The sequence below is a fragment of the Zosterops lateralis genome (genome assembly GCF_965231275.1).
Source record: "Zosterops lateralis genome assembly, chromosome: 9".
Lineage (NCBI taxonomy): Eukaryota > Metazoa > Chordata > Aves > Passeriformes > Zosteropidae > Zosterops > Zosterops lateralis.
Window position 1 is genome coordinate 14,737,257 of NC_139769.1, and position 25,598 is coordinate 14,762,854.

The window sequence follows — 25,598 nt, forward strand, 5'->3', positions numbered from 1 at the left end:
CTTTACAAACACTGGCTTGGGCAAAGGCTGATGCTGATTCCTGAGAATGCCCTGGGTGCAGTGGGGAGAGGGGCTCACCTGGCTTGCAACACTTGTGGCATTGCTGTTTTCATCCTCCAACAGACCCTATAAGAGACTTGGATACAGGATAAGTGGTCTGTGATCTAGGAATCTTTCCAGAAGCTACAGCTGTCAGCAGACAATACAGTACAGGATTTTTTTTTTTCCTTTAGGATTTATTTGTTTTTAAGTAGGTAAATTTAGCTGATACGCAAGTAAGTATTTACAATATCTAACTTCAGTAGGTACTAGGAATATGAGATGCATAACACAAGCATTCTTTAGAGGTCCAGTGTTATTTGCATTACTGCCAGTCTATGCATCCAATACTATGGATTTAAAAACATATCAAAAGTAACATAAGACCATTTTCAGCAGCTCAGTGTTACACAGAAATACTGTAAAAGGAAACTGATCTAATGAAATAACCGTACTTTTTTCCAGTAAATTTAAGCATTAAGACTCAAATCCACATATAAATAAGTGATATTAAAACCCCCAAATTTGGCACTGAGCTGGTTAGGGAAAAAGGAAAATCAATGGTGCAATTAAAAACTACAATTAAATTAGATTTTTTTTCCCCCCTGGAACCACAATTCCCCATCTTTTTATTTACATCCCTAAATATGCATTATTAAATCCAAAAACAGTCGAGCACTTTGAGAGTGCTATCTTTAATAAATGAAGTTAACCCAAATCTCTAGGAACTTAGTTGTATTTAAAAAATTTAATTAAATAATTAAAAAAATAAAAGCTCATTCCATCCTCCTCTCTCCAAGAACTGTCATCAACTGTCCCGAATCTCCCCTTCTTCCACAGATGAAAGGGATGAGCTTTCACTGTCTGAGTTCTCTGCAGGTTCACTGCCATCTGAGGACACAGAACACAAAAACCAAACAAGCAATTAGTTTCAGCAACGTTGTTTGCTCATCAAACAGAAGCAGTTTCGTATCTTCTTTTTATCACTCTTTTCGTTAGGACAGCTGTTTCAGAAGACATAACCAGTTTCATGGCATAGGATAAAGCCCTGGATAGGACCTCAATGTTGAAAGAAAGCAGGACAATGTTGAGAATTCCTTTTACCTTTTAAATCTTGGTCTTTCAGTCAAGTAGGAAAGCAGAGTATTTATCCCCCACTAAACTCTAGACTTACAAAGAATTTAAAATTATTTTTTCGGCTTGTTTTAAATGTTGTTTTCTGGGATGTCCAAGACACGTATCACAACTGTAATGAACTATAAATAATTTACACTTTTCTTAGCATTTCAGTTAAGATGTGGAACTACAGAGAAACTGGAAAAGGAAAATTAAAATTATGTAGCTTTGTGCTTCTTCCACATGTTCTAGCATCCCAAAGATAGTGACAAGGTATGTAAGTCCATAAGCTAAGGCTGGTGAAGTTCAAGGTGTACAATAACTTGTGGTTTAGGGCACAGCTATTGTGCTCTGCTGAGATCATATAGTGAAACTCTCATCTCCAAAACTGGTCTTCAGCCTCACACCCCACAGATCCTTCTTTAACAAAGCCCTGACCCTGGTCACCTTGTGCTGATGTCATCAAATGCCACTTGGTTGGTGACACTCAAGAAGCACAAAAATAAACTACAGCAAAGCAGGCCCATGATTCACTCTGCTCTCACAGTTATTTTCAGTATTTGATCTACGAATTTAAAGATGTTTTTGAGCTTTTAGTATCAGAGGTTTCATTAAGAGAATGTTACCAAAAGGGAGGTGATGAAGTATAGCTACTGTCTGGTCAAGATAAGTTCTACAGCTGGCAAACATGGATAATACATAGGACAGTGTGCACCTGTACAGTTTCCAAGGAATTTGTTCAAGAAAATAGAAGCATTTCACCCAGAAACATCAGAGGTCACATTTTGTCTATATTAAATCCAGTGTATAATCAATTAACATTTATATGCCAGATATGTACTGAGTAATGCACAAAGTAAGGCCTGTGAAAGCTTCTATAATCCCCTGCTATCTTCAGCCATGACTGACCTTGTATGCTGAAATCAGAGCACCTGTAGTTTTTGCTGTTGAGCAAGTCAAGCATCAAAACATCACATAAAAGAATGTGGCAATCTTCTGACTCACAGCAATGCTCAACAGACAGATTTTACTTGTCTGTTACAGTAAAATTTAACAGGAATTATAGACTGGCTTCACTCAAAAAGAGCATATTTGCATGGTGCTGATAGCATTGTCTATAAATTAAGATTGCCCAGTCCTTCTCACCATAAAACTGTCTGCAGTTTACTTATAATGTAAAATTTAAACTCTGAATTTAAGTTTTTCAGTGGCAGTTTCCTTCCTTAATCTTTATTTCCCTTATGTAGTTGAAAATTTCAGCCAAAATACTTCAGCCATTTCTGAAAAGAAAAATAGGAGAAATAGGCTTTATATTCATCAAATCCTAGCAGTTTCTCTTTGAAGGTGTCCAGCCCCGGCTATCCCCCAGTCCTTGGCGGTTACTACCTGAATTTCAGGGAGAATGGTGATCTTTTCCCAGTGTTGTGCACGTTGTTGTGGCTATGAAAACTTGACTGTTCCTCCTGGGGAAGGGGGTAGATCTGAGATTGCTCAGGAAGGAAATAGTATTTTCGCAATTAAATTCCTGCAAGACTTTGCTTCTTGTTCCAGCCTGAGTCCCTTGCAAACAAGGTCAGCAGGGTCATGGCCATCTGAGTCCCCATGCTCAGCAGACACCCTGCCACACGTGTCCGCGCACCAGTGTGGCAGCTGTTTGCCTGGAATGCACAGGGAGGTCAGCCACCAGGCCCCAGCAGGACAAGTGTCCCTCTGGGCGTGCCAGCAGGCAGAGAGGAAAGGCAGCACTGGTGGCAATAGGATCAGCGGGACGGATGGCTTGGGAGGAGTAGGCCATGGATACAGAAAGCCATACATGGCAAAGAAACTCGACTGCAACAAACACAGAAGATGCTGGAGCAGAAAGGTCACCTCTTGGGAGATGGGAAGGGGCTAAAATACTTCTCTGATTACAACAGACTTCCCCCTGGACAGTCTGGAGGTTAATGTAAGATTTGCACTCTTAGCAATTATCTGTGAATGCAACTGCTAAAGCAAACTGAAAAATGTTTTTTTCCTCCTATATTCTGTAAAGATGACACACAAAATAAAAGCACAAAGACTGTGACACACTAACCAAAATGGTTCTTTGTCTTCAGGCAGAGTAACAGCAACAAAAAAGTCCTCCAAGTTTTATATTATATACATGCTTTTCCTTAAACAATCTAAAATTACTGTCACAGGCCTCTACTCTGAACAGAAAAAATACCCAGAACACAGGTTCCCAACGTAACTCAAGGTCCAAGTTGATTATTAGTATCTTAACCAAGAAGATGAAAATCAGTTATGATAAAAGCTGTGAAAATCATGGTATTTTTGCCATTAGCTCTAACTTTTGCTATGTCAAGACACCTTAACAGGAGTGATTAAATTCATTTTAATGGAATCTACAGAAACCGTTAAAACAACAATAAAAATCAAAGGTTTTCAAAACCTGAAATGGCTGTTAGTGTTCTCAGAACCCCTGCAGGGATGACTACTCATCAAATGATTTCTGCAGCAGAGGAAGGTTACTGTCCTCAAGACACACACTTGCACTGCCCTGTGATAAAGCTGTTGGCACTTGCCAGCTATTACTGGCTCTCTCTTCTCCTCCTCTTCTGCCTTTTAGAGACTCAGGTAGGTGCTGCAGCAGCATGACCTTAAAATACTGTTGTTCAATCAACACTTACTTGAATCTACACCCTTAAAAGGACAATCTCCCTATTAGCTCAGGAGACAAGGATAACCCTATACATATTAAGTACATGAGTCAATCAATTGCAATTCCCTCCTGACCTCTAAATCAGAGGGGTGCATCTGCATACTGAAAAGCAAGGCTCCTAGACAAAGAAATAATGGATAAACTCAAAAGCACCCAGCTTCATGTACACAGTGTCTGTATGTGCACTCCCAGGGTGTGTATCACAGGGCCCAGGTACTCAGACCTGACCTACCTTATCCCCTGGTGTGCTGTCTCACTCCCAGAAGTCCCCCAGTGCACAGCACATGGAATTTCTGCATGTCCTATCTTTGGGTGCAGACTGCTCTCACTTAGGGATCACTCAGATAATCAGCCAGAGCAGCCAAGCTCCATGGAGGTCCAGTATCACTGGTAGAATATTCTCAGTCCTGTATTTCATCAGTCAAATTATACATATACAGAGACATGACAGAGCTGCTGCAGGGAAACAGTAATTGCAAATATATATCAAAGCTTTTCTACAAAAATATGTGAGAATTAGAGACTGGCCGGACACTGAAAATTAAGGGATATGATAACTAAGGTGATAAGGTGGGGGACTGGGAGACAAAAAGTGATTCCCTATTTCAACAGCTGAATTATCTTTTAGCAATCTTTTAGCTTCAGAAACAGGTGCTGGGACACGAAGCCTTTATACTGGGGAGAAAAATGGGAATTAACTTAAAAACTAAAAGCAAATTCCTGCTAGATCTGGATTCTCTTCCAAATTACCTCCAAGATGAAAGTTTTCCCTCAACAAAGTAATTTTTAAAAGATAGCACTGTGCTTTTGAGCCACCCAAAAAGCAACTTTGCCATTATGATTTCTAATAACTATATCACAACTCAGAATCATTGTCCAGTGCTAGAAGCTATGCTAGAAAATAATGGAGAATGATTCCTTTGCATGACCATCAGGTTTACTTAAAACTCATCTTCCCCAGACAGCCTGACTCTTCAGAAATAATACAACTGTGTCAAACTTTGCTACATAAAAAAATTAGCACAAGTCTGAATAGTTGTTTCACCTTGGTGGCTAAAAATATATAAAAACCCCAGTAAACAAAGTTAGAAAAAACACATCCAGTATAGCTCACAGATGTATGCCATCAGCCAGCAGTTTTAAGACAAGAGCATTCATAACAGCTTTTTCTATAGCAAACTTTTAGCTTCAGAAGGAAACACAAGACATATTGCTCATTCCTGGCAATATCCTTTAACTACTGCTTATATAACTAAAATATCCAAGTATAACATAACAGGAAATAAATACATGCTCACCTTGGCCAAGGACCACCATATCATTCTTCAGCGTTTTCAAGACCACAAATAATGTTGGATACTCAATTATTACTTTGCCTTTCAGATTGTCCAGAAGGCTTCTACTGGCATCCAGTTCATTGTACCTTAAAAATAACAGGAAATTTATTTTGGATTTTAATACTAGCAAGGGCATAATGTACATTTGCTGTGGGGAAAAAAAAAAAGTAAAAGGCTTCTGGCATTTCAGCATTTCACATGATTTTCAGGTGATAACCACACCCAGAACTACCTTATAATTCAAATTACATATCTAGTCTTGTTCTCCAACTACATAAATTTTTTAAACCCTCCTAATATCTAAGCATAAAGAACAAAAGAAGAATGAAAGTCAAATTTCTCTAAGGGTTGAAATATTTTATTATGTCTTAGTGAACATCTTTAGCAAATCAGATAAGGACACAGAGTTATAAAAATTGATACACTTATCAAAACCTGATTCTAAATTAAAAATAACATTTAATATTTTACTCATGGGCTTTAACACTACAGTTTTCATTTACTTGGTTAGTAGTGTTCCTTATTTATCATGTTTGCTTATGAATTACCAGTGAAGCCCTAGGAAGATGAAATAAAAAGCTTATCTGAACAACTACTGAAGCACAGGTATACTGGAACACTCATATCCCTGTTTTTGTAGGAGAGATATCCTTGTTCTGATACAGGAGCATTGCAGCAATAATTTCTCTAAGATGGTACAATATTCACTATGCCAGAGCAAATCTCTGCTCACAGCACCATCAGTGAGAAGCTCCCTGCAGAAATCCCCAGGTGTGTGTGTGCTCCAGAGGTGCAGCACTGGGATGGGCAGTTCTTTCCCAGGAAAGGGCTCCTCTTCACCCCAGAGAGTGAAACCAGCTACATAACAAATGATACCACAGTAATGGGAAGTAAACTGAGCATCCTCTCTACAATCACTCCCTGAAACTGTAATGTTCTCTTCCAGGTCTTTAACTAGAAACCTGGACGTGGGATTTTGTGGAAAGGAAGGGCTATTTCAAAGGCTTCTGAAAAGGGACCTTGTTGCTTTCCTTGCTGTAACTGAGGCATCCAAAGGATGCTCTGATATTATTACACTGCAACCTGAGTTATGCAATTCTTTCTGTAAGCAGCATTATTAAATTATCACTAAGCTATTGTATCAGCTAAGGGCAAATGAAGTTCAAAATATACTGTAGGCAGTATGTGGGGTATTTCCCATAGCTGCTCTATCTCCTCTGATCATTAACATATTATACAATTGTGTTTTCTTTTGCCAAAACCAACATGGGATAGGTGAAGGAAATGATATACTTTATGATTCACAATAATGTGTGATTAAAAGCAGTACACTGGGAGTCAGCACACATGAAGAATATTGGAGGTAAACCAGGAATTGAGTTCCTAGGATTTAAGGGAAACTTAGTTTGAGCAAAAATTCTCTCATATTCAGCTTCAAATCATCATGAAAATATTTGGTTTCATGTTTCTCTGCAGTCAAAGTAATTACAAGCTCTTCTTACTGAAACCCTTTAAAAGGGATAACAGTATATTACATGTCTTATTGAATGAATGCATTCATAAGTTCTGGATTAACACAGATGAACAGAAACATATTTACTGCTTTATTTACAGTACTCTAAATGCAAAGTATGGCAATACCTTTCCTTTGGCAAGGACCTCAACACATTCCTTTCTGGTTAAGCAAGCATTTACCACCAAGAGGCTAAAGTAATTCACATGCCACAATACACTTTCCATTATCTCATATTTTAGACAAAACATCTTTAGCGTCCAGCTTGGCATAAGATAAAACATTTATACTTAAAACTATTTTATGATAGTAAATTACTGAAGTGTTAGATCACTGAGTCAGTGCTTTATCTTTTTTGTGTTAAACTAAATTTTATTGGTTGAGAGTGACAGGATTTTTAGTCCGTAACATGGACTGTACACTTCAGAAAGAATACAACAAAAGAGCTTAATGCTTCTCTTATTTAAACTTGTCTGTTACTGTATATATTATCCAAAAGACCTCAGTCTACCGCATTTTCTACTTCATACGCAAGTGCAAGTTGAGGTTTTTTACTAATCCAACTGTCAGGCTCTTCCTTGACTGTGCATGCTTAAGAGATCTCGAAAGAAAACTATTATTCGTCACATCAATTCCAAAGTCTACTAAAGGACAGCTCTTGATTAAGACTGATTTTCCAGGTTATATAAGAAAGACAAGGTTATGATAAAAATCTTCCCAATTTCATCCCAGAACTACAACAAAGTAATACATCAGAGGGTCAGAGGGTGAACAACAGAGACCTACGGCCAAAAGAAGACTGCCCTGTAGGGTTTAACCAGAAGCCTACACACACATTTCTCATTTTTACTTATGAAAAGGCTAAACCAGTTTGGAGAAAAATGAAATGAAATGGCTTTTTTTTTCCCAATCTTGTAACTTCCTGCAGTGATTATTCACCAGGATAAGCCTGAGGATGTAGAGTAACACTGGCATAGTAGGCCCTCCCCTGCATCTGCAGCAAAGTGGTCACACCACAAGCAGGAGACAGAACAGGGAGAACATCACAGTCAGATATTACTAGGTATCCTTTTATCACCACTTTTACCCACTAGTTTTGTATCATTGGGATTGCAAAGCCTGCATGAGAAGAACCCATAAGGAGCTGTAACCTCCTTCAAACCCATCCTTCACTGTGCACTTCAACTGACACCCCAGTGAAATGAAGAATCAGCGTAAGTCCATCCTTTCACCTGGACTCTTTCATGCTCCAGAACCACCTGCAGGAAGCAACTTAACTGAGGCTGTCATCCTAAATGAGTTCCTTCAGCCCTTCATGCCAGGATGGATTTGAGATAAGCCTGGCTCCAAACTAGCTGACCACGCCAACAAAACCATTGCCTTAACACCCATGTTCACATCTTTCTTTTAAACCCTCCCTCTGCTTTCTCTTTTCTCCCACTGTCCCATTCATGCAAATTGTCTGCACTATGGCTTCTGATCCCTGCATTCAGGGATCAGGGACTTCTCTTTGCATGTTACCTCTCCATCTTTTTTCCTTCCTGGTATTTACTTTCCACACATTTTCTCTTTCCCTTCCTTATATTCCCTCAGCTTCCCTGAACAACACCCACCATCTAATAATACACTTTCCTGATTATTTTCTTGCCCCAAGCAAAGCTTTATGCCCATGTCGCAAACCAATAAATAGGCCTGGATTTTTTCTTAATTAGAAATGACTCCATTTGTAAGGACCACAAAGAGATGATCTTAGCAGACAACCGCTTTTGATTTTGGCTGGAATGAAATAACAATAACTGCTTTTTGAAGAACTAAAATTAAGTAGAATTTGCCTGCTAGTAGGCAGTTTAAAAGCCTACAAAAAATGTGACAATTGAGAAAATTTAGCAAGATTCAGCAATCTCACATCAGTTCCCACATAAACTGTTATATTTGCTCTATGAACAGTTGTTACCTTTCACAAAATACTGAAATTAATGTGGCTCTGCAATCCTGATAGCATCTGTGAATTTCTGCAAAGGCTAGTTTCACTATCTATAGTTATTCCACCACCTTCCAGGAATTCAACAATTCAGTCTCCTAATCTGTCTCCCACAGGCAGGAATGCCACATTAGGTCACTGCATCACAACAAGTTCCCCTCAAATGGAGCCTGTGGCTATCATCGCAGTGGCGTAACTTGTCTCCATGAATTCAGACAGCAGGAAATTCCCTGCTGATCAGGTTTTCCTGAATGTCATCTACAGGAACTTTTTATTATTTAATAATAATGAAAAAAATTTTCTGCAATCTGGAATTAAAGATAAATTGTAGCCATGTTCTTTCTTTAGTTTGGTCCTCTAGACACTGAAAAGAGAACAAACAAGTTTTAGCCATCTAAATAATTGTAAATATTACCAAAATGGGGATCTGTATAATGACATTCATGATTTCCCTGTAAGAGTGATCAACTAAACTGTTAGCACATATTTTACAGAAAGATGACTTTTCTTCCTAGAATTGAGTGGAAACATCGAGGTATTTACTTGGCATAACTCAGATACAATAAATCACGCTATCTATTTTGGGCCTAGTCCTAAAAATCCACAACCAAGTTTATGCTAACATATGGGAAGAAAAAAAGAGTTTTTTTCATCAGACCAAAGAGGGTAGCATTTCCTAGGTATCTACATATGCCTAGAAGGGGGCAAAGACAGGGTACAGCATTTAAAGTTTCTCCCAAGCACTCATTCTGAAGTGCTACAGTACAGCAAAGATAATGACTAACAGATGGACTTTCATTCCTAAGTGGTGAATAACCTCTTCGTGTGGTTATGATTTGGTGAACGTGGAAGTAGAGAAATGCTCTCTCGAATTAGGTATGAAAGGACAATTGTATGGCAGAAAGCAAATACAATGTATTGAAATAATGCACAGTATTTATATTTAACTTTGTCACTAGAATTCTGATGTTCTAAAAAACCTAAACCAGTGTATTTGATTAGTCCAGCTACATGACAAAATTAGAAAACTCAATGAGCAAAACAGCGAGATCTTAGAAACAAACAAACAAACAAACAAAAAAACACACCAAGACTTGCTGTAACACTTCCTTTATAACTAAGTCTTATCAACAGCAAAACAATATGAAGGAATACTGTGCCTGAACACTCTTCTAAGGAAAGATAATGGGAATCTAGTTCAAGTGAATATTTTAATATGAAAAAAATATAGACTACAGTTTACAGAAGTATTTAAAACCTCGCTCCTCCTTCCACTATTGGTTATGTTTCTTCTCCTGGCCTAGGACTTCCATAACTTGCCTCAACAGATGTTAATTAACTTCTCCTCCATACCACTGATATCTGCACCATTTAATCAATTCCAGTACAGACCAGATGCCTGGCCAAACCCTTTTCAGGTCAAATCCCTACCTTAAGTAACATTCCATCAAAAATGTGCTTTTTCTGGAAAAATATATTGAAAATTAGGACAAGAAGCCTTCTCTTATCAACCATTTGGACCACAAGTCCAAAATAAGTACAGGAAGAAAAGTTGCCAGCGTAGCAGGAAAGCATCTTGGACATCATCACTGTCTCCTAACTACATCTATATTCACAGAGTACATAAAGGCACAGCCAATTAATGAGAAAACTATGAAGCTGTTCCTTTCCCTTATCACATTTCAGCCACAGTTCATTCTCAAACAATGACCATATTAAGACAACCTGTAACAATCCAAGGTCTCCTCTCTTTCATAGGGTGTAAGAGGTGCTGTCACTAGAGAAGTATAAGAACTGTTGAAATCAAATGTAAAATGAGGAGAAGAAAAACTGAACTCAGAACCCCCCTCTTACAACAAACATATTTCAGGAGTTTAACATCCTGGAAAGAAAAAAAAGTAATACCCAGGTGAAAACAGCAAGAACAACAGCTGTCACCTTAATTATTTGACACAATAGTAGATGTCTTAAAAACCTCATTGGTTTGTTCACTTCTACCCTAGAAGAATTCTATTCTAGAAAATACACAAAACAGTTAATGGAATGGAGAGAGAAGCAAAGTAAGAGTACAAGTATGTCACCATAGAAGCACAAAGCCTGTCCTTGTTTAAGCCTCTTGAGAATGAGGCAACTGCACAAAGGAAAAAAGTGCACTAAAAGCTGTTAAATGGCACTAATGGAAAAATATATCAATTAATGGCAAAACCCATAAAGCAGATAAGGTAACTGCTTCAACAATTTAGTGGATGGAGCTTTAAGAGTGATATGGTAAAAGGATTCAGGATCACAATAATGATCTAAAGATTAACTGAAGTACAGAACATTCTGCATCTTTTAGCTATAAAACAAAGTACAACAAAACAAAAGGAAAATGTGAAACCAGCAAATGTCAGTTCCTTGCATTTGGCAGAATTTGGTGCAAAGAATACAGAAATAAAGTGATACTGAATTTCAAGAATGCAAATACTTTCCCCATCTCATAAGACATGATGAAAAAAAGGAACAAAAATCCAGCAGCAAGTAAAGATGTTATAATTCAAGTACATCCCGGCAATGGTTCTTTACACACATGGGAATTTACTTACTTTGTGAAGCCAGGCAGCTTCACAAACTGCTCAAAAGATCAAGGTTTACAACTCTTTAAATATTATAGAGCTGACATATGAAAAATGTAAACCACAATCATGTAAGGCCACTATATGACTTAGATAAAGAAACAAACAGCCTGAGTTAATGCTAGCCAGAAGACTTAATGTGAATATGAAACTTCACACAGGAAAAGTTCTGATCAATAAGACAGAGAGCTGGCTACTGCAGATGAATGCCATAAGTTTCAAAAACTGAAAAGGTATCAGTGGCATATTTAGTACCAGTAAAAGCTGTGCATGGTTCCCCAAAAATGTAAAGAAGTCAAAATATGAAACTTGTATCACTATTACAATACTGGCATGGTGACAGGGAAAAAGCCAGTGTCGTTAATCTACTTTAATGACAGCATACTCATACACAGCCCCATGAAACCTAACTGTAAATAATTGTAGAGGTACAAGTTGTACCAAAAATTATCAAAGAATGCAATGAAGTTCAGGAAACTAATACATCAAATCTCATTTAACAATTTAACATAAGCAAGCAGTACCCTGCTAAAATAAACAAATATAAAACTGATGAGAAATCAGTCACTGTAAATTGACAATACCTTTGTTATTATGCTTGGGTTAATCTAATGAACCTCTACTGCAGGAAGAATTGATCTTTCTCTAATTTTGAATCCCTGAATAGCAAGTATTAACCTCCAAATTTACCTTATATGGAGAGTCTAAATACCTTTACCACTCTGTATAGAATGGTGGAAACATATTCACAAATTTTATACTTATTGTCATGGGAATCACAGCAGCATAAACATTCCATTATGGTAACAGGTTACCAAGGCTTTACAATGAAAAGGAAAAGTTACAAAGTAAAGAAAACAAATTATTCTCTTGGGAAACAAGCAGGAAGGTCAATTCCCTACTTGGCAACCATGAAACAATCAGCCCTAGCTCACTTCCTGCTAAAGAGAGAAAAAAAAGAGGGATTCCCTTTTGGCAGAATAAGGAGGAAATAACAGGTTTTCTCTTTCCTGACAAGAACACAAAGAAGTTGGCCTCTCCCCTGTCTCTTTAAAAACACTGATGACTATGCTGCCATGTTTTCACAGTGCTGCAGATTCCAAGTTCAGCCTATCACTTCACCTATCCAGGGCAAGAGTGTGCATCTTTGCTTCTAGAGGCCTTTTAAGCCTTCCCATGCTTCTGGTCCCTGAAATTAAGGAACTATACTAACTTTAAATCAGCATCTCTTTTTTTTTTTTTTTCTTCTTTTCTTCCAAACCAGCAGCAAATCCTCTTTTTCCTTCAGAAAAATATTTTAACAGCAACCCACAGAGTTGAATTAAGCCCCACAATAGAGCATCACTTTGACTCTACAGCTTGTTTTCACCAGCTCTTTCCCTCAGCCAAGGGGCTACCGATTATTCAATAGCGGGCTTCCAACCATAGCATTTTCTTGAATTTCATAGCCTGTTTTCCTGCCTTCAAGTCTGCCTTTTATGTGCATGCTGCACAGCAGATGAACTTCCATGAAGACCTTCCCCACACTATATATAAGTTACATAGGTACATACATATAGCAGAGTTCTCCTGTTCTCCAGCAAAAATGGCAGGGTGGAGCAAACTGCAAGATTTGCTCTTAAAACAATCTTTTCTAGCTGCACATTCTAAGACAGGATAGAAAATTTGCCTGTGCATGTGCTGGGTAGGCTGTTCCAGTGTTTTAAACTCAGACATGATGAGAAAAGAGAATAATGTGTACAGTTTTTTTGATTTAGAATTTGAGGTCTGCCTACCTGCTTTGTAACCATGAAGTGTCTGAGGGTCCTGGGATCTCCCTGTGGTGCTTATAGAACACCACTACATGACTGGACAGGTCAAACCACTGGCTGAAGCCATCTGTAACACTTTTATTGTTCTCTCATCCTCCACCTCTTTACTTACATATTCCCCCTCTGCAATTTGTCTAGGCTTAACTTACTGCACTATAGACAGCAGAATTTTGGAGTGGAGGTTATGATTTCAAATAAATCTTTGTGCAATAAATGTCTCAGTCAGCAACTCTCTAGCTGGGACACTCTAGAAACCCTAAAGCAATACCATTAATTATAAAACAGTTCTTCCAAAGGAATTCAGCATGGATTACAAAACACTGGATTGTTACTTTAAAAAAAACAGGCGTCTACTGGTTCATAAAGGAATCCCTTTCAAGAAAAAAAATGATTGCACAAGATAGTAAGATGGACAAACTCTGGGTTTTTTTGAAATCATCCCAAAAATCTTTTGAAAGGTCAAGTAATTGTAGTCAGACATCACAAACTTTTAGCTATGCATGCTACAGATTCTGACCATACACATTTACTATACTCAGCAATGAGTAGTTTTTTGCTTTCCATCTCTGTTGTGTAACAGAGGATTTTAATGAAGAATGTAAGCAGCTAGGAAGGAAAGTGACTGCTTTTTACAGTAAAAGCTGTGTAACCTGCCATCTGCTGCTCTGCACTGCTTTTGTCAGCAGAGAGATTGATGTTCAGATACAAAAAAGAAGCATGTGAAAAATGACACTGAAACGGCTGCAGTAACAAACCAGGAGTCTGAAATGACTTGCAGGAAAACGTAAGGAATTATTCAGTAAGAAAAGCAAGAAGTTCTAATTTAAAAAAAACCCATAAACCCAAATCCAACACTGGGGACAAAACAGCAGCAAGTATTAATACACAGGAGTGCTGTGTTTAAGAAACAGACTACAGACCAAATTCTATTTCCCCCTGAAGAGCACCAAGTCAGCAGTGCCTGACTACAGTTGTGCAGTGAAGAATGACTATTGTAAGCTGGCTCCCTGCTTTTGTAAAGCTGGCAGAGCTGCTTTTGTGCCAGCTGCTGCAAGCTACAGAGGAGTAATGAATTCTACTGTCAATCTTCTGGCATAGGTTAAAGCCAGCTTGGGGTCTGTTCCAACTCATGCCAAGGCCAGCAGTTCAGCCAAAGGATTTGTATCCTTAATTCCTGTCTCATATATATTGTCTACTACACAAATGTGAAAAGAAAATGCTTCCTTAAGTAAGACTAGAGAATCATAAATAAAGCACACCACTTTTCAACATTTGCAGCAAATGCAAAGAAGGAAATGATGCTTGAAATGTGCTAATTCTAGTACGCTTGTTTTGCAAGAGGAAGTAGAATTTTTGAATCGAGGTCATAATATGATTAAAAAGAATTGATCCAGGCACCACATCAACGGCAGTGCCTTTTTAAAGAAACTCAGCTATGTGTGAAAAGCAGAAGGAAGTGCCCAAGCAAGAGAGCATGACAAACTAAGGAAAACATTGACAGATCAATACTTGAGGCTACCTTCAATGTATTTCAATAACAGGGCTTTTAAAATAATCCTAAACTAACTGACAAAACAAGCATCTAATAGACATTTTTAAAGATAAGGAAATAAATAATCTAAATGCTACATTTAAAAAATGTGGTTCCATTATATTTCTACTACTTTTTGAATTCCAGGATAATTTTCCAAAAGCCTGTTGGCTTATTTGCACATACTAAGACAAAAAGCTTCACCTTCCTAAATCTATTACTGTGACTACTGCAACCTACTGATGTGATCTAACCCATAGTTATTTAAAAACAATAGACTACAAAAGAAAATTCTCTTTGAGCAGAGTTAACACATCCAAGGAAATAACTCTCATTTCTGCCAGCTGATCTTGAGACAGGGAAGTGATCCAAAATGACTAACATCATCCAGCCTTCTGGAAAGCAACTGAATTAAATCAGTTAAAGCAAAAGAAGTGTTCACCACTATAAAACAATGGCATTTAGTAGAGGAGAACCTCTGATACTTGTTTAGCAGATTTTCTTCCCTGTGGTCCCCAAGAATTAAGTGACAAACATGCCATTATTCTCATGTGCCCCATCCAGTGCCACAACAGACACTTAAGAAGCTCCTTGATGTTAGAGCTGGAACAAAAATCCTTTTGGTATTTTTTGCTTTCCGAGTAACTGAAGCATGAGCTACACCAGTACTACTGATACAGAAAACAATTCTACAACTGATTCTGTATCCATCCCTGTATGATGTGGCAGTTTTACAACAGAAAAGTGACAGGATACAGTCTGTACTCCAGTTCCTTCATGGATTTGCTCTACTGAAAGCAGTGGCCTCTGCAAAGCTCTTAAAGCCAACCAGACTGTATTTTCCAGGCACCTAAATATTCTGCCAGTGCCTACTCCAACCTTCAAATCTCCAAAAAGTTTTCTGCAGCAACTTATTCTGAAACAACACTCAATGCTACTCTGAATAGGCCAAAAAAGAACACTACTACATAAAAGACCTAACATTGATGTTAAAGAAAGCATTATTTTTTAATTCTATTAAATCCAATGCATGTGATTAAAGTGTCAACTATCTGAACTAGATTCATGCAAGATGTTACTGAATCCAGTAAAAGAGATATTTAATTTGTATGTTTTAACTTCATTTAGATTTGTCTTTTAAAGTGTCTACTGCAAATTAAGTTTAAGTTATTTCTCTTAAAGAAATAGGATTATCTTATATGAGAAAGCTGACTAAATTAATTTCTCATTAAGTATCTGCAGTTAAAAAACAACCTAACTCTGACTACTAATTTACTAATAAAAAAGACCAAGTATCTGTTTGATTTTGGGAAGGGCTGATTGCTGTTTTGGTTTATGATTTTTTTGTTAAACAAAGCCTGATAAGGCTATTCTCAGGAAAATAAGAAGGTGTATTTCCTAAACCACACTGTGTAATTTGGCTGTTGCACCTTTTCTTTCCTTACTGGAAAAAGCAATACTCTTACCATATGAAGTCATTTCGAAGGCATCCCAAATAAAGGTCTGAAGACAGTCAGGACACTAATTTATCCTGAAGAAAGAAAATACTACTTTATGAAAGAATGTAGACTATAAAAATCATCCAAGAGGCAGAAGTCAAACCCTTCTTGGAACAGTTACAGCCAAGGAGAGAATGGACACCAATATTAACTAAATATGGCATCACAACTGGTGATCGAAGCAAACAGTACCAAATGGAAAATGATTCTGATCAGTTCAAATGCAGATTTTTTCCAAACTTCCTTTAAAACCATAAAGTTTTAAATGAAGAAGAGAGATATGTAATGCTTGTTTTTTGAAACCCCTCTTTGCAAAATTCTTATAAAGTAAGTGTAGCAAATGAGAAGATAAACCAAGTGTAACTAAGAGTTACAGAGCATGAGATGACAGGTAAAGCTGAGAAGACACGAGGAGAAATTCTGCTTCAGGTTACCCCAGTTAACTGTGGGGCGCTACCAATTCATACTGAAAACAATTCTTACAAGCTGGTTTTAGAGAAGACAGAAATAAGAACTTATCATGAAGTTCTCTAAGAACTGTCACTACTGATGGTAAAAGACACATAGCAAGAAGAAAGCAAGCACCGTGTTTGGCAGCTGTCCATGATCTCTGCACACCAGTGGCTTTCTGAAGTTCTATAGAACTCCTGTGAGAAAGCAGAAATCAGTACTTCATGGCTAATTTATATTTCTGGAGAAAGAAAAAAATAAAACCCCAAAAATTTAAAACATTCTACAAAGGACCTTCAAACTTAAAAAAGATGATTTGCTGTGAAACACAGAAAACAGCCAAAACTAAACCACAAACTCCTGTTGCATAAACAATTGCAGGAAATAACTAAAATCCTTCTGTAACATACTTATCTTAAACCTAGAAGACTAACATTTTATAATGCTGCTTAGATACCCTCTGAAACATGCACTTCCTCAATAATACAAAATTGTGACTACAAAAAGGATTGTTTTCCAAAGGTTCTGCTAAGCCTAAAACGAACATCCAACGTAACAACATACGCTTACAACTTTTCTATAATCTAGTGCTTGTGGAGAAGAAATTTTTCTGCTGGGTGCAGAAGTTGTAGATAACAAAACATTCATGTAGAGTTAGATGTATGAGTAGCCTACACCAATCCTACTCCTTCAGTCTGCCCACAAAGTAATGCAAGAGCATTCTGCCATAGAGGAATATACAGCCTAAAATCAGGCAGAATGAGGAGGCACAGGATGAGAAATTACACTGAGCTGACAGTGGCAGTCAAGGCTACACAAACCAGCAGTTAACACTTCCAACTGTTAGAAGATAGATAAAGAAAGGTGAAGGAGATCTGTGTCCACTCAGTGTTGGATGCATAGGGAAGACTGCTAAGCAGCAAGCTGGTCATGTTTCAATCACAAGTACTTCCACTGCAATTCCAGGTATTGATTCAGAGTACCAGCCAATACTCTCCAATTAACTTAGGGGCAAGGAACCAAAAGGAGAAGAAATCAAAACAAATTCTCTCTTATTTAACTGTAATACAACTACAGTAAAAATCTCAATTCCCTCACAGAGTCTTTGTCACAACAACTGTGCTGAGAGTGCCTGCTGGCACAGACACAGTTGATGTCGACAGAAATGACTTTATGCTGACACAGCAGTCCCATCATTTCAAGCAAACTTTGTTCTTTCCTTTCAGAGGAGGAATTTTTTTCAGTATTGTTTCCTTGACCTGTCTGTACTGTCCCAGCTGGGCCTGCTCTATCAACTTTTATGAAGAGATTCACATAATTTCCATGTGAGGAACTGCAGTTCCAAAGTCAAAATACACTTCTATTTTAACTTTTTACTGTTTTTCTGGTACTTTAAACTTTACATTCCCTAAGTGGGATAAATATTAATTACTCCAATCTCATTATCAACCAACATAGGCTGATTCTGGGAATATGAGTGAGTGTCAGACTTGAGAATATTTAGGTTAATTTAATTTAATGACAAAGAATTCCTGCTCAAATCTGTGACATAAGGAAATACTATGGATACTTCAGAAGAGGCAAATGGTTAAGTAACAAAAAACCCTAATGAGCACAAGAGATACTCAGTCAACTTCTGTATTAAACTGGTTTCTTTCCCAAAACTTCTATACAGCTGTTAAATAAACAACTTTTCCTTCTTTCTTGAAAAATGAAATGTGAAAGACCACTGCTTACAGTGTCAAGGTCTTTCCTGCTCCTCACACCACCCCACCAGCAGAAGGCACAAGAAGGAGGAAAACACAGCAAGGAGAGCTGATTCCAACCGGCCAAAGGGATATTCCACACCACATCACACATGGTCAACACTAAAGGCAAATTAAATTAAATTAAAGGCAAAGCTGGCTGGGGGCTGCTGCTTGGGAACTGGCTGGACACTGGTCAGTGGATGATCATAAGCAACTTCATTGGGCATCACTTGTTTTGTATATTCTATTTCTTTTATCATTCTCATATTTTCCTTTTTTTCCTACTAAACTAACTTCATCTCAACACAAGAATTCTAATTTTTTCTTTCTGAATCTCTTCCCCATCCCCCTGGGGATGTGGGGTGTTGTGTGAGTGTCTGAGCTGTGTTTAGCTGCCTGCTACGTTAAAACATGGCATCCAGTCAGCAGGGCCCTCCTCAGACCCCCAGGCCTTTAATACATGATCAAAAGGGGTCTTGCCATAACATCCAATATCTCTTCCAGTACTCTGGAATGGAATGAAACCCATCAGGCTCCATGGACTTCTGAATATTCAGCTGAAACAGCTGGTGCCTTTCAGTGTCCACAAATGAGAACTCACTATTCCCACAAAACACTCAGATATAGGGCACTGGGCAGTCCAAGGCCTTTCATGATTTCTCCCTGCATATAAGAACCAGGGCTCTGTATCTTCAAATTCAATTGAAAACAACAGGTTTTTAGCTAGCAATTCTGATGGCAGATGTTACAACCATACTTGAAATAATGATTGCAAAGAGAAAAAAAATCAATCAAAATCATTAAGAGTTTGCACTTGAATTTGAAATGAAAAATATATTATACATTTTTTAATATCACTTGAAAAAACCTCATCACAAACTCAAAGCTAAGTTACAGATGAAATTCTTACAATATACCCTTATTCCCCCTTAGAAACAATGTAGCATATTTTAGGGAAGCATATTATTCACATTTGTTACATTTGAAGACAAGAATGTACTTTCAGATGCCTAACTAGGAATCACTGGTGAACCACAATAAATTATGATACTAAGCTGATACATATCCTTTTCAGTAACAATGACAACAGGGTGGAGTGTTCAGAATGGAATTTACACTAACAAAAAATATTTCTTTAAAGTTTAATTTTGAAGTTCAAGATTATTGCCTGTTCTGGAAACAAAGAAAACAATTCTGCACAAGTCTGAATTCTGAAGACACAAAAACCCAAACTCAGAAATATGGCAACATGAAGAGTGATGAGCAAGAAACTGAGAAAAATGTGTAATTTCAAATGCAGTGACTGGATTGTGATAAACACTAAGTTTTGCTGCAATGATTTAAAAAGATAACTCTCCTTGACTATCACTTCAACTGCCTCTGGGAGGTTAACATATCCACAGAGGAACTTCCAGAAAGAAATGGATGTATGGATTTCTGTGGGTCAATACAGTTATTTAGCATTTTAACACAAACCTCTGTTCTGTTACATTGGCATGGACTGCTGCTGAAGCAGCTTAGATACAGACACAGTCACTCAATAACTGCACTGATATGTCAATACTGACACATTAAAAGACAAAGAATTAGCTTTTTTGCCAAATCATTTTTGGAAATTACTCAGTGAAGTTTAATCCATGAGACTGTATTATCTCCAACTGAAGAAATGTGTTAAATATTCTTGTTATTTTTAATTAGCAAGCACATAAACTGCAGAACCACCTCACCTGACAGAGTTTCGGCTCCTATTTTCTATTTTCATTAAAATCCGTACATCTGATTGAGGAGATGATGTATAGACTTTTAATCTGGAAAAAAAAAGTAGCAAAGATGCAGAAATTATGTACAATGACTTTTCTTCCTGTCATCCATAAGAGATGAATATCTTATGTATGTCAACAGCCAAAATAATGTATTTTTTTTAAATATTATTTTGTCATATATTAGGTGTTTTCTATAAAAGAGGGTTGTAATAATCAGCATGTTTTTCTAACAATTCTGAAGATTTACTGCCACCTCCACTGAGGTTAATTATGGTTACATTCTTCAGAATTACAGTTGCTTTATTTGGTCTTTATGCTGTGAGTCAGTTTCTTAATTTTCTGCTGGTTTAAATTTGGTGGCTGTACCCCAGGATTAGTTGGTTGGTGAATGTTAGGTTTGTTTTCATCACAGGAATGAAAGATGTATTGCTAACTAGGAACTCAGCTCTGCAAGCTGATAGTGCAGCTAATTTAAGCCATGTATTCAGAACCATTCCCTTTTATTAGTGCATTAGATCAACTAGGTAGGAAAGTTGTTTCAATACACACCTTTGACAAACGACAGGATCTGACTCCACTGGATCGATGTATGGCTTGAGGATATCAGCAAGTGTTTTATCATCAGGCACCCTTTCAGCAAAGATAAAAATCAAGCATGTGAGACATCATTCATCATGTACACAAATACCTATTGTGAGTCACCTGGAGGAAGCTGAATATTAGCATGCTACAGTGGCACAGCTGAGTAGTTTATGGCAGGATTATAAATGTGTATCAATACTGTGCAGATATGGGCAGCTTTATCTCAATTTCAGCACCGGGATTTCACAGGCACGTATGAGGAGTAAACAGATGCATATCTCTAGTTTCTAACCCTGCAAAAGAAACAGGCTGTTCCTGCACCCCTAGAAGCAGACAAGGACATGATTCTCATCTCCCTTCAGGCTAGGAAAAAAGGAGAGGTTATTTGTCAATAAAAAGCTTATTTTTTTGCCTTTTCAAAATGTGTTTCTGGACTTTCCTACAAAGTAAACAAGGCAACCGTTTCACCCTGTATGAAGGTCAGCTCCAGAGTGCAGGTGAGGAGGGGTGGTAAATCGTGCTGAACATCTGCTCTGTGAGAAGAGAGTATGTTAGGTGTAGGAGTACTACTATTATGAATACACAAGCTCTCTATTTACAGAGGGAAAAGGACTAACAAACATTATGCCTGATTTAGAAAGTCTGTTAGCTTTCAGAGAGAAAAGGACTACACAACCTTTAGTATTTTTTAGATTGAAATGCCCTTTTATTCAAGACTGAAATTAATACCTGGGTTTACCTTGTATAACAGAACTCGGTAAGAAGTGATTAAAATATTTTGCAGTTCAACTTCAGCAGATTAATTTAAACTTTAAAAAAAATCTTTCTTAAAGCTCCGTACCCTTTTAAAGTGTATTCAGCATGACAGTGAGGAAATATGAGCTTCAAATGCCAGTAGAACTTGTTCTCCCTGAAAACAAAAAGAAATACATATTCTTAGTTGGTAACAACTACCTTTTTTTTTTCTATAATAAAGCTTTGTAACCTACAGCATGGGTGCAGAAGAAAATACATAGTTAAGATTTTGAGTGGCTTCAAAAAGTAAAAGGGGCATGCAGAGAAGCTGAGATGACCCTTGAAAGATGTAATGCTTCCACATCCTGCAAAATTTCAAGTCCTCATGGGATGAAAATCTGTTCCTTACAAATATAAAAGGATATCACCAATTAACTGATCAACAGTATTTCACAATTTAAAAGTGAGTATATTCCAGCTGCCCTTTAATTTCAGAAAAGGAAGTTGCTTTTTGGCATATCACCCAGGACAGATTACCAAACCTCTGCAACAATAATAGCCAGAGTCTCAGCTGAGGCCAGGTCCTACAGGGGACTCAATTTTTTCCAGCAATGATGGCCTCAATAGAAAATGTGTCATGGTCAGGGAAGGAAGTTGCCTTCTGGCATAACATGGATAAGAGAAGTTCGAAAGAACAAACATTTTACAGAAAGATCGTAAAACTTATAGTATAGACAAAGTGATGTCACATTCCTTTCTTCTGTATGTTAGTTATTATTTTTAAGACCCACCTTCCCTTTCCAGCTAGCATGAGTAATACCTGAGAACAGAAGCTATTGAAGCATAGCTCGAGAGCAGTATCATCTTAGGCAGTATTTCTAGAGAATTCTTTGCTAGGTCAGGCAGTCTCTACTTGCTTTTTTGCTCATTTGCAGAAAATCTGCATAAGCTTTTCTAAAAGAATTCCGTAAGAGAAAGCACAATCTAAAAGATAGGTTCCTGGCTTTTTGCTTGGTCCAGAAATTCACACTCATGACAAAGAGCAAAGATTTAGAAATCAGAGCTCAAACACCTATGAAACACAGGGACATCTCATGGTGTCTTTTTTTTAAACTACTTTTTAAAACATTATTTAAGACCAATGAATCATTGCATTCAGGATAATCGCCCTCAGTTATGCAAAGATTCTGGTCTACAATAAAAAGTAAACACAGTGTTGTTCCAACATGTTGTTTAATTTGTTTATCAGGCAAATGAAACATTATCCAGCAGGTTCTAGCTGGCTGCAGGGAGGAGTGTACGTGCATCCATCCACAAGCAAAATAGTAAACTTAGCTGCTAAGATCAATTAGCTATGATATCAAATTTTAAATGCAAGCACTTTTTATAAAGTGAGCTTATCAAATAAGTAATCCCTTTACTTAGTTGTTAGGAGAAAACTAAGCTTTACAGCTGAACTATACTTTCTGAGTATAAGTAAAATCAGATATATTAGAATTTGCCAAAAAAAAAAAAAAAAAAAAAAAAAAAAAGTGAGCAGGAACTCCCAGCTCCAAGAAAGTAATAATTAGAATAAAACAAATTAATGAAGCCCATTGTCCCCACAGCAACGTGTGCCTCAGCAGAGCTGTGCTGCATGCCTTGTGATCCTCCCTTCTTTCTGCTCATGTTTGTTAAAGTGGAGAATCAGAATGCTTTGACTGAGAAGGTGGAATTAGAGAACATCAGGTCTGGAAGAGGTAAGAAGGTTGTATGACCAGAGCAGGAGGAAAACACAGGAATCATCATTAATCATATAGCACATATATAACCAGGAGCTAGCATAGTCTTTGGGCCCATGAATTTTATGCTATTTTGCATACCGGTATGACAGCCTTAAATTACCAAACTGCAAAAATGTTTTGAAATAACTAAAAACCATTGAGAAGAATTTTGGGAGTTTTTTGCAAGGTAAGTAAAACAAGATTTTGCAATTCTTATCTTGACAGCTGAAGGAAGCACCAATGCTACCATACCCTCAGAGCAAACTGGAGTATCAATAGGGTTATGTATCCAGTTCAGTTCCATTGCAATTAGCTTGTGATTCCTCTCAGACACGTTAGTATCTGCCATTTAACATGGAACAGCGTTATGTCAAAGCACTTTCCCAGGGAGACTAGTAAAAGTTAGTAAGCTTTAGACACACAAATAGAGTTACCACCATTAGCTGAAGGAAACACTTATGATGTGCACATTTATTAAAATGTTTATAAGGACTGTTCAGATGAGAGTTTTGTTCTGTTATTAACTAACATGAGGCTTGCTAGCATGTTTTCATTAACTCAGCAGCTTCCACAATTTTTCCAAACAGGCCATATTTATCTTTTTAAGTGACCAAACCTTTCTGTGACACTTTGATCTTTAAATCAAGACAGCCAAAGCATGAGAGAGACAAACCATGACAAGCTCACAGAAACATGTAGGTGGCCCAAAGGACTGTCTTTAACATAGTCACTTGAAAAAGAAATGCACCAAAAAGAACTTCTAGCTATCTGCTACCTGCTGCTAGGAACACTCTTCATGTGGCTGTACAAACGGCTGTCACACAGCACATCCTCATTTCACATGCAAGACTGATTCCCTGTGGGCTCACTGAGGCAGACAGTTCATCACTGCAGCTGTACAATCAGCTTAAGAAGATTCTTCCCAGACTTCCGCCTTCCCTCCTCCTTCCAGGCACAATCTAGTGTATGGAATAGTGCTGTGAATCAGGGAAGCTGAAGTTAAAAAGCTCACTTCTCATCAAAAAGTTCCACTTTGAAAAACCAGAAATGTTAACTTTTTTTTCTCAGTAAACTAATACCGTAGCAGGCAATTAATGACTTAATCTCTCTTCAAAGTACTCTTGCCTGAAGTAAATGGCAAGCAGAAAAAGGCAAGACAGTTTAAGAACAGGATAGAAGCAGGTGAGTAAAAAAGAAGCTTGAACAGGGATAGCCTCATACTCTTCACTGTACAATGAAGTCTTGGAAAACAACCTGTGGCCTGTTATTAAAGCGAAGCATCCCTCACCATCACTGATATGTGCCCAGAGGACTTGAATGTCAACTGTAGATGCCATCAAAGCTGCTTCACAACAAGTTCTGATCAAAGAGAGAGATCCTGGCTCCAGACCTCACTGACTTCATTTTCCGTTATGGCTCATCAGGGTAATATTTCCTTCAAATACAATGGACATGGAATACGTTCATTTTCTAAATGAAAATACCTAATTGAGTAAGTCATCTGCATTTGAGTAGCAGGTCACTCCATGAAGAATTTCATGCCACTCTGCTGCCATGGAATTCCCCTCCAACAGTTCCCTGGTTTTTTGGATACCAAGGCACTGACTACAAAACTACCAAAGAGCAGAGATCTGGGTGAAGCACAAGCACATCAGTGATGTCAGTAAAAGCAGCATCACAGCCCATCCCTGCACTGCTTGGTTTCATCTCCTGTTCTGGCTACTTCAGAAGCATGGAAATGGATCAGATGGAAAAGGGGAGCCAAGCACCTCTCTCTCCCTACATGAGATATAGATTCAAAATACATTCAGAACTGCACAGGCTGCTTCACAACTAGTTCTAAAAAAATAACTATCTAGTTATTTCTCCTAAACTTCCAAAAACTTATCTTACCATCAACTGTAGTTGTATGATTTAAAAATTTTTCACATCAATAATGTAAACATTTTTACTTCTGATGTTACAAAGACAGCAGCAGTATATACAAAGTGGCTGTCTCCTCCAGCTGGCTCTCAGAACAACTGCAAAAATTTTCTCTACCTTTACAGTTACTGCAGTACCTAAGATGCTCAAAAAACTGTGATTGTAGACAGTACAGCTTCTGGGAATTAAAGGACTGGTCTACAAGGATTCTGGACTTGGACATACCTGTTAAATGCCTTGGCAGATTTCTAGAAGCGTCTAATGTTTACACATTTCTTTAAAATTATATGAAATACGTCATAAAGCTTAACTTTCTTACCTAGGCTTCCTCTGAGCATTTCCTCTCAGTTTTGTCTAGAATGCAGTAGAACTGTTTCAAATGTGTTTAGAAGGTGTTTTTAAATGTGTGGGTATATATTCATGCAAACTAAAATATTTATTGACAAAAATTCCAAATTTATCACATTAAGACATCGACTGCAGTTCTGGCT

General features: G+C 37.6%; 1 protein-coding gene across 1 annotated transcript in view; it reads right to left on the reverse strand.

Annotated features, from left to right (window-relative positions):
* The window catches only part of ZNHIT6 (zinc finger HIT-type containing 6), a gene marked incomplete at its 5' end in the record, with an annotated part of 31,881 nt that continues 6,283 nt past the window's right edge, over positions 1–25,598 (reverse strand). Inside the window, 5 exons of the mRNA XM_083867056.1 lie at positions 1–930; positions 5,155–5,279; positions 20,069–20,149; positions 20,654–20,734; positions 21,528–21,596. Coding sequence (XP_083723182.1) covers positions 848–930; positions 5,155–5,279; positions 20,069–20,149; positions 20,654–20,734; positions 21,528–21,596 — 439 coding nt within the window. The 3' untranslated portion in view covers positions 1–847. The remainder of the gene's footprint in view (positions 931–5,154; positions 5,280–20,068; positions 20,150–20,653; positions 20,735–21,527; positions 21,597–25,598) is intronic.